This window comes from Triturus cristatus, chromosome 5_1 (genome assembly GCF_964204655.1).
Source record: "Triturus cristatus chromosome 5_1, aTriCri1.1, whole genome shotgun sequence".
Lineage (NCBI taxonomy): Eukaryota > Metazoa > Chordata > Amphibia > Caudata > Salamandridae > Triturus > Triturus cristatus.
The window spans coordinates 778,323,248-778,339,660 of record NC_140587.1 but is presented as its reverse complement, the minus strand read 5'-3'; the positions used below and the strand labels follow the sequence as shown (position 1 = coordinate 778,339,660).

Genomic DNA, 16,413 nt, shown 5'->3' with positions numbered 1-16,413 from the left:
CTAACATTCAGAATTTATGGCAAATGTGTGACACATCAGAATGCCTTCTTGATGGAACTAAAGTAAAAAACGGAAAGTATTTCCTACTGAGGAGACTGCAGTAAATGAGGAAATTAGGAAACTTCATAACAAATAAATCTCCCAAGATGGCCACCAGAGACAAAAGAGCCCAAATGTAGCCCAAATATCACCCAGATGTAGCCCAAGTATAGCCCAATGACAGAATGCCCCAGAGTGTTCTTCCGAACAACTAGAGCGCTAACAGTCTTACTTATGACAACAGTATGGCACACCTGAAGCCATCTTGATTGGAATAAAGTGGTAACACTTAAAACATTTAATTTACAAAGGAACAAAATGAGTGGGTTCATTTTGCCATAGAAATTATGATTAGTGCTGCAGAAAGAAAAATTAGGGCACATTTTGAGTGACTTCTCAAATCCCCTTCTATTTCATAAAACAATTCTGACATGCAGACTGAAACGTGCACTTTTAATACCAGCAACAGACTTCCGTGGTGAGCAGTAGCTTTACTACAGTGATCTAATGAGCAACTATAGTGCTAACATTCAGAATTCATGGCAAATGTGTGACATATCTGAATACCTTCTTGATGGATTCAAAGTAAAAAACTGAAAGCATTTCCTACTGAGGAGACTGCAGTAAATGAGGAAATTAGGAAACTTCATAACAAATCTCCCAAGATGGCGACCAGACACAAAAGAGCCCAAATGCAGCACAAATATCACCCAGATGTAGCCCACATGTAGCCCAATGACAGAAGTGTGCAAAACACTTTTTATTTTTTTTGTTTTTGCAGTTCTATATAGTGCAGACTTGTCAGGTATTGGAATGCTTTACATGAGGATTGGTTACATCACACAAGATCAAATTCATTTTGGTTGTAGACATGGGGAGATTAAGTGATTTGACCAGAATCACAGAATGTTGAGCTGAAGCAGAAACTCCAACCTGGTTCCCCAGTTGCAAAGTCTGCAGCTCTGGAAGTAACACCACATCCTCTCCCCTAGGTGCAACATTTAATCAAGTGGTCAACTGGATAAAAAAAACATAAAGATTACAAATAATTTAAAAGTTCTTTGTCGCTATTTGAAAACTCAGAAAATATGTCCTCATTTTTGTTTTTTAGAGCACTAACCATAATTTTGATGCAAATAAGACCGTCTCATATATGTAATTTCTAAAGGAAATGCTCTAGGTATTAGTTTTGATTACATCAAGATGACGTCAGGCGTTCCACACTTTTGTAATAAATATAGAATGTTAGCAATCTAGTTGTTCATTGGGATACTGTTGAGAGGCAGAGGCCAGGGGCACGGACTCTGAAAATTGAAGGCAGGTAGGAGAGTGCAGAGGCATCAATTTGAAGACACTGAGCAGGCAGGAAGGACAGTGGCAGCACAACAGACTATGGAGGGCAGGGGCAACAAACCAACAATACAGGACTGGCAAGAGAGGCTGTGGCAATATAATAGACCATTGTGGGCAGAATGAAGAGGCAGTGGTAGTACAACCATACATGCCAACAGACCCGTTCCAGCCAGGAAACGTCCAATGTTTTTAAGCTCAAATGGGCTTTTTTTGATCTGTCTCCTGTCTACAATCTCCTCTTTTTCAATGTAACTCAAAGGGGAAAATCAATACCCCAGTTTTTTTTCAAAATCTCCCTCTTACCAAGTTCAAAATGTTCGCAAGTATAGTACATTGGATCATGGTAGGCAGGAGGAATTGGGGTAGGAACATGGACTCGGATAACAGAGGACAGGAGGGACATGGAGAGGTGCACCAAACTGACACTACAGGGCAGGCATCGGGGTTTGCAGCAGCACAATACACCACACAGGGCATGCGGGACGGGAGTGCAGCACAACAATCCATAGAAAGCAATAGGGAGGGGACAGGGCCATGCACGTGGACAACAGAGAACAGAGGGGAAAGAGGCAATGGTAGCTAGCTGACCATAATGGACAGACAGGAGAGAAAGCTGCAGCATAACAGACCATAAAGGGCAGGAGGGATGGATCAGGGGCATTACAATGGAACAGACAATCCAGGAGGGATGGAATAGGGGTCTGCACATGGAAACAGAGGGCTGGGGGCAGGGCAGGAGCAGCAAGATGACCATAGAGGTCAGGCAATATGGGCACTAGAAATAAGACACACCATGGAGAGTAACAATGAGACTATGATGGCATACACACAGACCATGGAGGGAAGGTGGGAGGGGGTCAGGGGCAGCTAGCTGACCACACAGGGAAGGTGGGAGGGACCATGGCAGCACAGAAGACCATGCATGGCAAGCGAGAGGGTTAGTGGCAGCACAATGGCTATGATGGGCAAGGAGGGTGCAGGGGCATGCACAAAGGACCATGGAGGATGGAAGGGAGGGTCAGGACCTGGGCACTAACAAGAGAGTTCAGGGGAAGGGGCCTCACAAGAGACCGCGTGGGGCAGGCAGGAGGAGCAGTTGCAGCACAACAGACCAGGGAGGGCAGAAGGGTGTGGCAGTAAAATGGACCATGGAGGAAGGGGATAGGGACATGGCATGTGGACAGGCAGGGTGGAGGTGGCAGGAACAGGTTACAGTCATCTGACAATGCTAGGCAGGTGGGAGGGGAGTGGCAGCTCAACAGGAACACTCAGAGTAGATAGGAGGCCGGTCCATGGACCATGGTGGGCAAAAAGGATGGAGCAGAGGCATGCACAAAGACAACCGGCGGCAGGGGGAAGGAGAATAGGGGCAGCAAGCTAAGCACAGAGGCTAAGCAGGAGGTCAATGATGGGCCATAGAATTGGGCAATGGAGGGCAGGAGGAGTGGACTGGTACATCATGCTAAATGGAGGGCAGTGGCAGCACATCAGACCATGCATGGCAGGAGGGAGGAGGCTAGTCCATGGATTCAGACAACAGATGATAGGGAGGAGGTGGATGGGGCAGCAAGCTAACTGTTCAGAGAAGGTGGGTATTAGGAACTTTATTGTTTTTAAAATGTGTGTCTGTGCCAACTACTTAAAATATGAACAAGTATGCAGCATAATCTCACTTTTATTCAGGAAGAAGAGGACGTTTGTGACTGTGACTCCGGGCTCACTTGGCAGAAACACCCCCTGACCCTCCACCCCCTATCGCAAAATGTAATGCCCGTGAAAAGGGTAGGTGAACACAGTGTTATATAGAACATAGTCCTGAGAGCACGAATGAAAATGAAAACTAGATATAGTGTATGGTATAAACTATGCACCAAAAAGTGTGATATAAGATGAACCGGGGTGTGAAAAATAATATGCAATACATTGTGCGCAATGACAGATTCATTGGAGAGCGCTAGATAGCACAGGCACTAGCGCGTGCTATGCGATATGCGCCTTGGAGTGTAATATGCACAGGGCAGTGTTGTGTAACCTAACTAGTCTCTAAAGTTGTATTAAAAAATATGTGCTGGAGAGTGTAACGTTGCATATGCACTGTAACAAAGATATGGATCCCAGATTGTAATATGTATGGCATAGGCATCGAGGAAGGCACGTTAGATGGGGCAATATAACCCGTGCGAAGGTAAGTGTGGCATGACATATTCACGGGGTGGTGTTAGAGTGCACATGGGCTAGAGTGTGTCATAGCATACGCACTAGCTGGTGGAATACAACACAGAGGTTTGTGGCACTCGGCGGGCACTGGTGGGTGTAACACAGCATTGGGCTCAGCCAGGAGCACGCTGTGACTCTCAAGTGAGGTTTGTCTCCTTTCCAGAAAGTAAAATAAAAAGTATTATACATCCGGCGGTGGATGTGTGTTTAATTAACCGTGAGGGGGGTTTCTTGCATAGTTTGGTCGAATTTTTGTCGAATCCCCTTTGAATGGCTTGTTGTGCCTGTGCATTAAATGTGCCCGTCAATAGCTACCCATGCTTGTATAAATAAACGACAAGGGTGTCTACTTGGAGAGTACCGACCGGCGGGGGCGCCAGGATTAGGCACGGTAGGGCGTCAGACACGTTAGAGCTTCACTAGCGGTGTAAATACATTCCACGTGGATTCATCGTATGCATAGTCGCCTTTTAATGAATATCACGCAAATAGTCATGGTGATAGGTACATACGGTTTGTCCAGCATGTCCTAGGTGTTTCTATAAATATATATATATTTTTAAAAATAAAAAACAAAGGCCGGCCCCGGGGGATGGGGTCCCCGGGGCCATAAGTGGCCTGAGGAGGGGGGCAACGCAGCCCCCCTCCTAAAGAATAAAAAAAAAAAAAGCCATGACCCGGGGGTTGGGGTCCCCGGGGCCGATTAAGGCCTTGGGAGGGCCAAATTTATTTTTTTCAACAAAAATAATTAGGGTGCAGGCCCTGGGGGATGGGGTCCCCAGGGCCAATAAATTAGAAAAAGAAGGGGGGCCACACAGCCCTCCTTCTTAAAAAAAGAAAATAAATAAAAGACCGGCATCGCGCCAGAGGCCACGCCCCCTCCTTGTAGCACTCTGCAAACTCGCCACCTGGCCAGTTGTAAGATGGGGAATTAATTCCCCTTCAATACTGAGGGTCCCTGAGGGTCAACTAGCCCAACGGGTATCTCCAGTATGCACCAGGTGTTCTGAGGCCACGCCCTTTTTACACTTCTATACAACGCAGCTCTGTGGCACTTACTGGAGGTACCTAGTGGGCTAGTTTGACCCTAGGGACCCTTAGGTTTCAAGGGGGCTTAATCTCTCAACTTAGAACGGCCGCAGGGCGCGTTTACACAGTGGTGAAAGGAGGGGACGGGGCCTGAGGTGACATGTGCACACACCCTATGGCGCGTTTTAAGAGGTAGTTTTAATCCCCTGCCCTATTATATACTAGGGGCTTACAGAGGAGGTCATGCTAATCACAGGGGGACCCCAACGCATAGTGTTCCCTAGTGTATGTTGGTGTTTTCACTGTATTCTGAGTGTCTTTTAACATAGCACTGGCTCTAGGACTGGTTAGTCAGACTCAGTTACCACCACTATCCGTCTGAAAAAGTTGAGGGTACAGGATGATTTTGCAACAAGGCTTCTTTCTGCTCTTCTTGTTCTTTCTGCACGTTATCCTTCTTCCTGCACTTTTCTTCGTCTTTGAGGACTTCTGTTGCTTCTTTCTGCATTTCTTTTTTTTCTTTCTGTGCGTTTTTTCTTCTTTCTTCACATGTCCTATCTCTGTAGGCATAGTTAGAAATTAGCATTTAAAAAAACCTTTGAAATTCACTGAAAAAACCATAGGTTTCAGGCACGTTATAGTTAGGAATTAGCATTTAAATAACCTTAGAAATTCACTGAAAAAACCATAGGTTTCAGGGGCGTTCTAGTTAGCTGGACTTTTCACTCGTACAAAACCATTGAAATTCCCCCGTTATAGTTAGTTCAGCTAACTTTAACTCGCGCGCCCGCAATGCACTGCTGATGACGTCACATATTACATCACTCATGACATGGTCAGTGACATCACTGATGACATCACTGATTACATCTCAAATGACATCACAGATGACATCACTGATGACATCATCCTTGTGATAGTGGCAGACCTCCTCTCCCCCTAATATAACCTTTGATACACACATTCAAAAATAGAAACTAAAATTTTCAAAACAATGGACATACCAATACCAGTTACAACAACCTATTCAGTAATTCTAAGACCCACATACACATCCACTCATTCACCAACAGTCCTATACAGCCACTCATACATGTACTCACTCATATGTACTCATACACCTATACATCCTGTTACACAACACCACTCATCCATAGAGTTACTCACACACATAGTCACTCATGCTAATAAAGAATCAAACATCCATTTACTTGCATATACAGTTATACACACACCACCACACTTACTTCTACAGAAACTTACACATACTTAGTCTTTTAAACAATCACTTATTTAAACACATACTTATTCATACAGGAACTCTTTCAATCTCTCACTCTCACATATACTCACTTATATACACCAATAGTCACATATACTAGTTTAAAACATATGTAGTTACTCATAAAGACACTATTGAGACAGTCATTCACTCACTAACACACCCATGCACACACTCATCCACCCATACAGTCCTGCACACATGCTGTCTTCAACACATACAAACAGTGAGTCACTCATTCATGCACCTATGCACTACGTAATACCCCCCACCGAACCATACAGACACTCAGACCCTCATACTGATACTCAAAAAACCAACTAATAACCTATATAAACACTCATGTAGCTACTCACCAACCCATACACAAAGTGAGAGACTGATACAGATATTTACATATTTAAACATTACTCACTAAGCCATGTATTCACTAAGATGCACTTAATCAGTCAGTTATACAATCAATTTTTCAAAAACAAATGATCCATTTAGACACTTATATACCCATTTATTCTTCCATCAACCTTGAGATATACATATATAAAACGTATGTAATTTTCAGAAAAACACATTCACTGGATGATGTCATCAGTGATGTCATTTGAGATATCATCAGTGATGTCACTGACCATGTCATGAGTGATGTAATATGTGACGTCATCAGCAGTGCATTGCGGGCGCGCGAGTTATAGTTAGCTGAACTAACTATAATGGGGGAATTTCAATGGTTTTGTACGAGTGAAAAGTCCAGCTAACTATAACGCCCCTGAAACCTATGGTTTTTCGGTGAATTTCTAAGTTTTTTTAAATGCTAATTCCCAACTATAACGTGCCTGAAACCTATGGTTTTTTCAGTGTGTATACATATATATATATATATATATATCTCAATCCAGTAAAGACGACGCCGTGTGCGGTTCAAAAATTTATTTTAAACTGCCGTTATCATTTAAAATAAAATGTAAAGTAAATTTTTGAACCGCACACGGCGTCGTCTTTACTGGATTGATGTTTAAGACCTACTCTCGAGAGGTCACTTGTGACGACACAGCTCTCGGTAAGGAGTGGCAAAGAAATACTCGAGAAGAAACAAGAGGATATATATATTTCCCCCTCCCTCCACACACAAACTGGCCTAAAGTCTGCTTCAGGCATAGGAGTGGGCAGAGCGGACAGTCTGCTTCACAAGGGTGTAGGCGTCGATGGTGCAGTGGCACCAGGGCCAACCGGTATGGGTGGCCAACTAATCCCCAGTTATGGCTGCCTTGCTATCCTTCCTTGTTTACATTAGGATCCAGTGCACCCATGCTGTGCCGGTGTTGCTTTGGGCCTCAGCAATGGTTCGAGGGAGGGGGAAATTGAAACAGGGGAGACACTTTAGTTTGGGCCTCAGACAGCTCAATTTGCAATGCAGTAGCTATTATTAGTGAAGCAGGTGCTGCAGCACTAAGGCCGAGGGGGTCTGAGGGCCCACTGCATGACCATCATGACTGTCCTACTTTAAAAAAGGGGCACTAGGCTTATTTTCCTGTCTAGCACTGGGACCAAGGACACCCTTGCTGAAAATAAGTAAGATAAAATGAGAAATGTCTTTATTTTTTTCTGTAAGGGACATATAGCCTATTTCAAGAATGTGGTGATGGTCAGGCATGATGGGGCAGGGAAGCAAGAGGCACTGGAGATAGCACGCCACTCCTGGCCGCAGTTCTCATTAGTGCAGTGGGTGCTGTTACGTTGAAGCTGAATAGTGTGAGGGTCTCACCACACCTCAGTTAAGGTCATCAGTGTTTATGGGCCAGTTACTGTTTTTTGCTTGATGCATTCACTCTTTTTTAAGTCTCACATTTAGAATGGATTATGAACTACAGCTTCAGCCCCTGCACTCAGCCCTGCGGCTTCTGCTGCTCCACCAGTCCTTGCCATAAAGTTTTGGAGGGGGCTTATCTTCAAAACATATTACTGAGGGTGGCTCTGAGCAAAAATGTTTGAAGACCTCTGGTATAAGGGCTGGTTTGACTTTGGTTCTGTCAGTGATGCAGGGAAAAAAGTTCCACTTCTGACTCTCCATTTCAGCATGTTTACTTTGTACCAGATAATGTATGGTAAATGGGAGAGCATATAGACAGTTCCTAATCTGATAAAGAAAGTTACATCATCTTTGCAGGGAAGGAAAATGTTTGACGTTTTTTATGTCTGTTGTTGAACTGCAAGTATCCCTTTCATTAGCCATTTCAACCAGTGAAGGATGTTTTTAGTCAGATGAATTAATATAAATCCGCATCAAGCTTATTAGCAATTTATGCCACAATTTTACCATCACCTTAGTTAAAAAAAAAAAAAGTTTTGTTGTTTGAACCAGTTGATTTGAGTGAGTTTGAAAAGAATTCATAGAATAAAATGTAGGTAGCTGAGTTACTCCATGGAGACTCATGTTGTTTTGTTCAAAGTTTGGGTAGCAATCAATCAACCAACCAGCCAGCTGCATGTCTGTTTGGGATATCGTACAGAACAGGGATGGCACAAAAGTCTGGAATATTGACTCATCCATGGTCATTACTATTTCGTATGGATTCCCCATGAACCATGGATTTTTTTCTCTGCCCTCAGAAATTTAGAAAGACATTTATTTTTGGAAAAGGAGCCAAAATGTCCTCTTGAGAATGACTCTCTTCAGAGCTACCATGCTCCTAATATCTCGACCACACTGCTCCTTGCAGATGCTATTGCAAATGAGCCGTGGCAAGCGGTGAAGGTGCTCACCTGATAGGTGAAGTTGCCTGACAACTGGCAGATGGTGGCTGGAGATGCGAAGTTGTGATATGATGAGCGGATCACTGCGGCGTTTTGAAAGTATCACGGTGATCGCATGATTGTGGTGTGACACCACCAATACTCTTCTCCTCATACTGATGGTGCTACAGCTGGGCTGGGACTCCATGTCTCTAGTGCTTGCCTGAACAGAGTGGCAAGAGTGACTGACTGCAACCTACTGGGGATGCAGGACCCCTCCTTCCTGCTGGAGACGTGGTAACTGGGCAGAGCTGCAATCCGACCTGCCAAGTGGCAGAGGAGGCTGCCTGCTCAGAGTCTGCATTTCACTGATAATGGTTTTTTTGGGGGGAGGGCAGAGGAGCTCCCGTCATCTGAAAAGGCAGCACATGGAACAAAGATATGCAATATTCTAGCCACTGTACTATAAGTAGCAGTCAGTGAAACCGAATCCAGCTTTTCATCTCCGATTCCACCTCGACTGTTAAGATCCAATGAAGGTTGATTTCAACCACTGTATCCAAAGCCCCCTCACCCCCATTCTGAACTAAACTCTGTACATACTGATTGCAGATTCTAAAAAGAGACTGATAATCACAAATAAGAGTCTTCTACTAACACCCTTGGTGAGTGACTGGGAAATTATTAATCACAATGATATGTTGCTATCCTTAAGAAGTGCCCTGAAGTGGCTGAAGAAGAGAAGACAGAGCGGTGTGTCACAAAACTCCTGAAATATATGAATTGATAAAACGAATGATGCCTTGCACAGTTGTAGTATAAACTAGTCTTCCTTCTGAATGTTTTAGGAGAGTTTGCTTCAGGTGATGTGTTTGTTGGGACTGAATGTTGAACTCGATTGCAGCCCCACTTAACATACAGTGCATGGTGACTTGAGGCATTGCTGACGATCCACAGGAATGAAAACGTTTCTCTTGCCCTCCTTGAGCTTTAGATATGTTTATTTCCAATGTCTCTTTACCATTGTTTCTCAGTTCCATATACTCATGGACTAGCATTACACTGCTTTTTTTAAAATGCCGTATGCATGCTCACGCTTACAAAATTACAAGGCAATCTCGTTGTCATGTCTTTTTTTTTTCCGTTTGTTTGTTTTACAGCGATCCTTTTACACAGCCACTGCGCTGCTGTACAGCATGGCTGAAAAAATTGGCAAAACCAGTAGGTCTTATAGGAGAGACCTATTGGCTTTTCCAGTGCTTGTTTTGATCTATGTTTGACTGTGTCTTTCCTGGCCACATGCTTATACGTCAGTGCATACAGACAGCAAGTTTGGATGCAATGTCAGTCTGTTTGATATATGGCTCATGCACATAGAAACTGACATTGAATTTATTGGATTTTTCTTTAGGTAGAAATGTTCAGAAATTATTTTTTTTGTGGTGTTGTAAAGTTATTATAAGTACTTGCGTTTTCAATGTTTTTGCGGTTAGTAAAGAGGTTTGCCACAAATAACATCATAATAACAAACCTTGCAGTTGTGCTCCTCTCTTGCATCAACAAGTGGTCTTCTGTAGTCCGGCATAAATGTTGATTGCATTGTAGCTGTCATCTTTTAATTTGCCCGTTTGTATTGTTACCTGCAAGAAGTGTATTTTTGATACTTTCTGACGTAATGTTTTTCTTTCATGTAGTGCAATGCGTGTCCTCCTGTCTAAGCTGCCACGACCATGGATTGTTGATGAAAAAAAAGATGATGGCTACACCTCCTTGCATCTGGCCGCTCTCAATAATCATGTGGAAGTAGCTGAACTATTAGTTCACCAGGTTTGACCCTTTACATTTTTTATAGCGCTTAATTTGATGGTTTGTACTAAGCTTAAGTTGATGATTCATTAAGTAAATGCTTCTATGTAAAAGACTCTAGTTGAAATTCTCATAGGCCTAGGCTCACTGCATTCGCCACATAATGCACAATGTATTCTCAGCCGGTGCGTTTTGATGCCTGATAGAAAATTCTGGAATGGGCTAAAATAATTGGAGGTACCCTGACAGACTGTTTTTGTTTGAATATCCATTTTCTGTTTTCGTCAGGAGTGGGCCTATGAAACACTTTATTTTTATTTTGGCCCTTTTATACTTATTTGAGTAAAGGTTTCAACTAATAGCTTTTAAACTTGAAATTGGCTTTTGCTATTCTCTCCTAAGTGTTTTCTCCTGTTTCAAATGTTGAGAAAAGCTTACTCCACCGCCATCAAAGCAGTCATCTGCGCAGTCTAGGCATCCAACTGGCCAAAGCCTTGGGACACAAGCACCAGCTAATTGAGGTTGTTCTCGAATGTTTTGTGCTACATAGTTAATGGATTTTCATCCATACTCCTTTAAAGAGTAGTGGGAAATGTTGACATTTTGCTACGGTTTCTCCAAGTGCCGTATGAGTCCACTGGAAACGTGTTCACAACAGAGACTCAAACTTGTTTCAATGCTGGAGGGTGTTTGTCATTATAACTGTTGTCACCTACACTCTTTTTGATCCGGTTCTCTGTGTGTTAACAAATCTTTTATTACCAATTTTCTTTTGCTTGATTTTGCCATCATGGAAGTAGGTAAGCTTACCTATAAAGGACATTTTCATAACAACTCTATATGCCTCCTTTGAATTGAATGATAGTGTTTGTATAGCGTTTGCTATGCCTATGTGGGGCACTGTAGCGCTTATCCACACAGGTAACATGTTACACCGTGTGGGCGTTTGGTGGAAAGGGTGTTATCTTTGCTTTGAACCTTGGTAGAAAGTGTTGTCATGTTGTCTATGATGACTACTGAGGTGCTATCATGTTATGGCACGCAGTGCTTAGCAATGTTAGAGACAGATCTGAATGTTTATATGTTATGCTGCCAGCTCTGATTAGCGCAGTTGACCCCTATATTGTTAGTAGTTTATCTTTTGTTATTGATCCTAATTCCTGTGCTCGGTGTTGCAGCAGAACTGGCACTCTAATCTTATGGATGTGCAAGAGGTAACAGTTGTCGACAAACCATGAAGATTCAGAGATTCGTCTAGATAGACTGTTAGTCTTGATTTACATGACTGACATTATGAGATGTCAGTGGTAGTGATTTGCCAAGATGGACTGCTTTAGTGTCTTCCTTTTGCAGGTTGAGCTATGCTTCCTTCCTATGCCCAGAAAATCTGGAAATGAAGTTTGTCATGATCACACCACTTTCACTTCTCTGCTAGACCTGCTGTCACTATAACAATTTTCTGTACTAACATATAAGAACATTAAAATTTTGTTAGACACAAACAAGAGTTCTCATTCTTTAATGGACAGTCTCCTCCTTGTACAAGCAAATCAACTTCTTCCAACCTCTTAGGCGGGGATAAGGGATTTCAGCGCTGGGATGCTCCTGGGTAGCCATGCGCTATAGAAGTGCCGTTTAATTTCATTATCTTCTTACTATTTCCTTGCTAGGATTCTGGAAAGGGGGTTCTGTCCCATCTTAGACCTCTACAGTCTGAACCAATTTTCCTCCCTATAGAAGTTCATAATGCTGACTTTGCCTCTAGTGCTGGCAGTTGTCCAAAACAATGACTGCATTTTCTCAGTAGACCTTCAGGAAGCTAACATGGAGAATCAAAGAAGCCCTTATCTCATAGTGTGGAAAAAACACTACCACACCAGACTCAGGCACCCCTTAGATCTACAGGAAGATCCTGGTGTCTGTGGTTTTCTGTGGTACGACAGTTATTTGTATTTAAATGATTATCTGAGTAGCACCAAAAGGGAAGGTGCGGTATCTTGTCTAGGTGACCTAGGACCCTATACAATCTTGGGTTCTCCATGACTATCCCATGTTCTCCCCAATCGCATCAAAAAGGGGTCAGTTAATATGGGCCATTCTGGATTTCAACAGAATGAAGGACTTCTCTCCTCCAGAGGGCAGTTGATAAGACGGTGGATTTCTTTTTTGCCAATAACATGGTGGCAGCTTGCTTGTTGAGAGTTTTTTGAGCAGCAGACAGAATTCATAGGGTTCTTCCCTAGACCCATTTCCTCATGTTTCCTGCAGCTTCATTGTCCAGAATATTGAGGCAGCTGTTGGAAGATCATGTCAAGCCTATCCCAGTCCTGCCATCCCTTGTTGAGACCTTGCTGCGGTCTGGATGCCCCTTTTTCATGTGCTGCCCACAGCTTTAATTCAACACTGACTGAGTGTGAGAAATCACCCATCACTGTCTTGCATAAAAATACAGAGGTATCCCTGCTGATGACTGGGTTGCTGTTGAAGGTAGTCTTCATCATCCTGAGAGCCCACTTGCCTGTGGTGAAATCCAGAGAAGTGGTGATTGACACAAATACTAGCACAGCCCTTTTCTGTGACAGGACGAAAGAGGGAACCACTTCTCGCACCTATCTAGCTGACAGTGGCCCTCTGGGAATCAGCCTTGTAAAATGGCATATTGTTGCTAGTCTCTCACATTGTTGGTATAAATGAACTAGCTTGGACAGCCTGTGCAGATGTGTCTGCTTGCTGCATGATTGAGAAATTATCCAGGAAGTTCTCAAACCCATCTTTGAGTTCTGGAGTTGTCCACCTCTACCTCTCGCCTCAACAAAGTGTAAAAATGTGCTTATTGGGTTGTAGAGCTTAGTCCCCAATGCAAGACCTGATGCAGCATTCTTGTGCCCTTCTTCCAGCTCTTCTTTTTCAACGATTCATTAGAAGATTAGAGAGAGCCTGGAATTCTCAAAGCATCCTGGTGGATCTGACTTGGCCTTGCCAGGTCTGGCTCTTATTTCTGAAACATCTCCTTAGATAGGCTCATGTGTCCATATAACATGCACATTTTCATTGGTGTGCCTTAAGCATTGTTGCAATATGGTTAGGTGCCTCTAGAAGCTCTACCTCCATCTTGTGTCTAGACGTATATCACAGTGGCTAAAGCAGTGTCCGTTACATTTTCCTGGCATCTGCCTGTCAGAAATGCTTGTTGTATGCTTTTGTAGACAACCCCATATTCATTCTGATGACACTACAGTCTTATGGCTTTTTCCTGGAGCAGTGCAAGATTTGGCCATGAAGATACATGCAGCCTGTATGCCAAGGACTAAGCTGCTTGAATTCTACGTTGTCTGTCTCCCTTTAACCTTTTTACTTGCCATGGATACTTCACAAAAGTTGAGAATGGGATAGAACCATGTGGCATGATTATGATTAGGTTACCTTTGTAGGGCTCCCGTGTTTTTGGTATTTATTTTTTTGCCATTTGTCTGTATTTATACATATTTATTTTTTGCTAATTTTATCTGTATTTATCCATATTTATTTTGGGTATTGTGGAAAAATTAAGCTGAATTTAGTATATTTCCACATTTAACCGATAAATGCATTCATGCTTGAGTGTCTGCCAGGTTTCAGTGCTGTGAACACCGCAGGAGACAAATCAGTGCATTTATAAGAAAATATGCAAATTTCAGTATCAACCATGTGCATATCTAATGCTTTTAAAGCCTATTTACTAAAATTCCTTTCTTTTTTAACCCCCTTATCTATCACTCCACATTTCTTTTGGCCTGACAGTCATGGCAGACAGTATTTAGAATTTCTCAAAAAGCAACCCAATTTCCGTTTTTATTCACATTTAAAAATAAATACAGACAAGAAAATGAATGTTTACTGTTTGTATTTATCTGTAAAAATCAGTAAAAACGGAAAGCAGGCAGCCTTATTTGTAAGTGACTCATTACTCTTGGTTCATGGGCTGTATAGATTATCTGAAAGAGACAGTTAGTTATAGATTCCTTACCTTAAAATTACCCCCAGGCGTCGGACTGGATCTGGAAAGTTTTTCGTCAGCAGTACCTCTGCGCGTCAGAAGGTGGCGCCGGTCGGCTCCGCGTCAGTCGTTGGCGTCGGGGTCGCCGGAATGACGTCGCGGTAGCTACTTGGACGCTGCCCTCGCGCACTGATGTCAGTTATTTCTTTTTCCGCGCCAGCCAGCGCAGATCCGGAGAGAGCGGTACCTCCAGTCATTTTTTGACTGAACTTTTTGATTGGCTTATGTCGACGTCTTTTTGAGTCCTACTGACTCCTGGTGCACGTAGGGATGCCCAGCTTCAAGGCTTGCTGTTCCTGTACCCGACTGATGTCTGTGACGGATCCGCACCGCGTATACCTCTTTTGCCTGGAGTGCGACCACGACCCCAAGTCGTGCTCCGACTGCCAAACCATGGCTCCGAATTCTTTGCGGGAGCGGTCCCGAAAGCTTCTTGAGCGCGGCAGTCGGCTCCGCACCGTTCAAGGTCCCGGTCGCGAGGGAGGTAGAGGGAACGGTCGTGGAGCCATCACTACTCGTCATCCAAGTCTTCGCACTTGGGTTTCTGGTAAGTCAAACCACAAGAAGTCGTCGAAGAAGCATCATCTCTCTTCGACTTCTCCCTGTCGGTCGGCTGATGCGACGAGGGATGCGGTCAGTGCCCCTCCCACGGCTCCGCATGTAGAGCCTGAAGGGCGGACTCAGTTTCCCTCCCTTCACAATACCCAGAGCAACCCCTGCCCAGCTTAATCAATTTTACGAGGTGGCGCATGCCATCCTTGGGCAGCCCGACTCCGCCAGCGCACCTTCAGGCCCTGCAGACTCGGTTGAGGGTCCTAGGCCTTCTCCGCCAGCAGCTCCAGCCTCGTTACCGCAGGCCCTCCATGGATCCAGGCCTGGATCCGGATTGGCGCTGGTTGACCTTATTACACCTCCACCGGCGACACTTCCCGTGGCACCTCACTGACACTCTACGCCAGTCGTGCCCCCGGCTGGCGTCGACCCTGGCCTCCATCCTGATGTTGAGACAGAGCCGGACCGGCATTTCCCGACGCCGGATCCGATGCCAAGTGGGGTTTTTGTGCCCATGTTCACTCCTGGGGTCCCTTTCATGCCAGAGTGGAACCCAGAGGACGAGGAGGAGGACTGGAAGGGGTCAGGTGACCCTCTGACTGACCAGTTGGAGTTTGACCAGGACTGGAGAGAGGACCTGGGGATGCCAGTGGTCTTGATACCTCCCCTTGGCATGTTGTTTCCTCCTTCCGTGGCTTCGGAAGAGAAAGCTTCCTATGCAGTGGTGTTGCGTAGAGCGGCCGAGGCTCTCCACCTCGAGCTCCCTACAGTGGCGGTCAGGGCTAACCTCCTGATAGAGGTGCTTCAACCGCAAGCAAGCTCTTCAGATCCCCTGCTGCTGTTTAATGAAGCCCTAACCGGCGTCCTTTTGGGCCCTTGGTCCAGGCCCATCACTGGGGCTCCCGTGGATAGGATGATCGCCCAACGCCACCGCCCGGCCGACTCCACTTTCCTCTCCCAACACCCCACCCCTGAGAGCTTGGTGCCCCAGAAGTAGGTTGTGGTTACAATGCCCACTACTTTCTGATACCCAAGAAGGACAAGGGCCTGCATCCTATCTTGGATCTCAGGAACGTAAACCGCTTCCTCCAAAAGGAGAAGTTCAAGATGTTGATGCTCGCTCAGGTCTTGTCTGCCCTCGACCCTGGAGACTGGATGGTAGCGTTAGACTTGCAGGACGCTTATTTTCACATCCCCGTCCTGCCGTCAAACTGACGCTACCTGCAGTTCACGGTAGGCCACGAGCACTTTGTTTACCGTGCTCCTCTTTGGCTTTACCAGCGTTCCTCGAGTGTTCACAAAAGTGATGGCGGTGGTCGCAGCTCATCTGCGCAGATCAGGGATTCCAGTCTTCCCCCTATCTCGACGA

General features: G+C 44.6%; 1 protein-coding gene across 2 annotated transcripts in view; it reads left to right on the top strand.

Moving 5' to 3' along the window:
* Positions 1-16,413, top strand: part of MIB1 (MIB E3 ubiquitin protein ligase 1) — a 376,461-nt gene that overhangs the window by 269,891 nt on the left and 90,157 nt on the right. For both annotated transcript variants that reach the window (XM_085605778.1, XM_085605777.1), the window contains exon 13: positions 10,345-10,477. In XM_085605778.1, the coding sequence (XP_085461904.1) occupies positions 10,345-10,477 (133 nt within the window). The remainder of the gene's footprint in view (positions 1-10,344; positions 10,478-16,413) is intronic.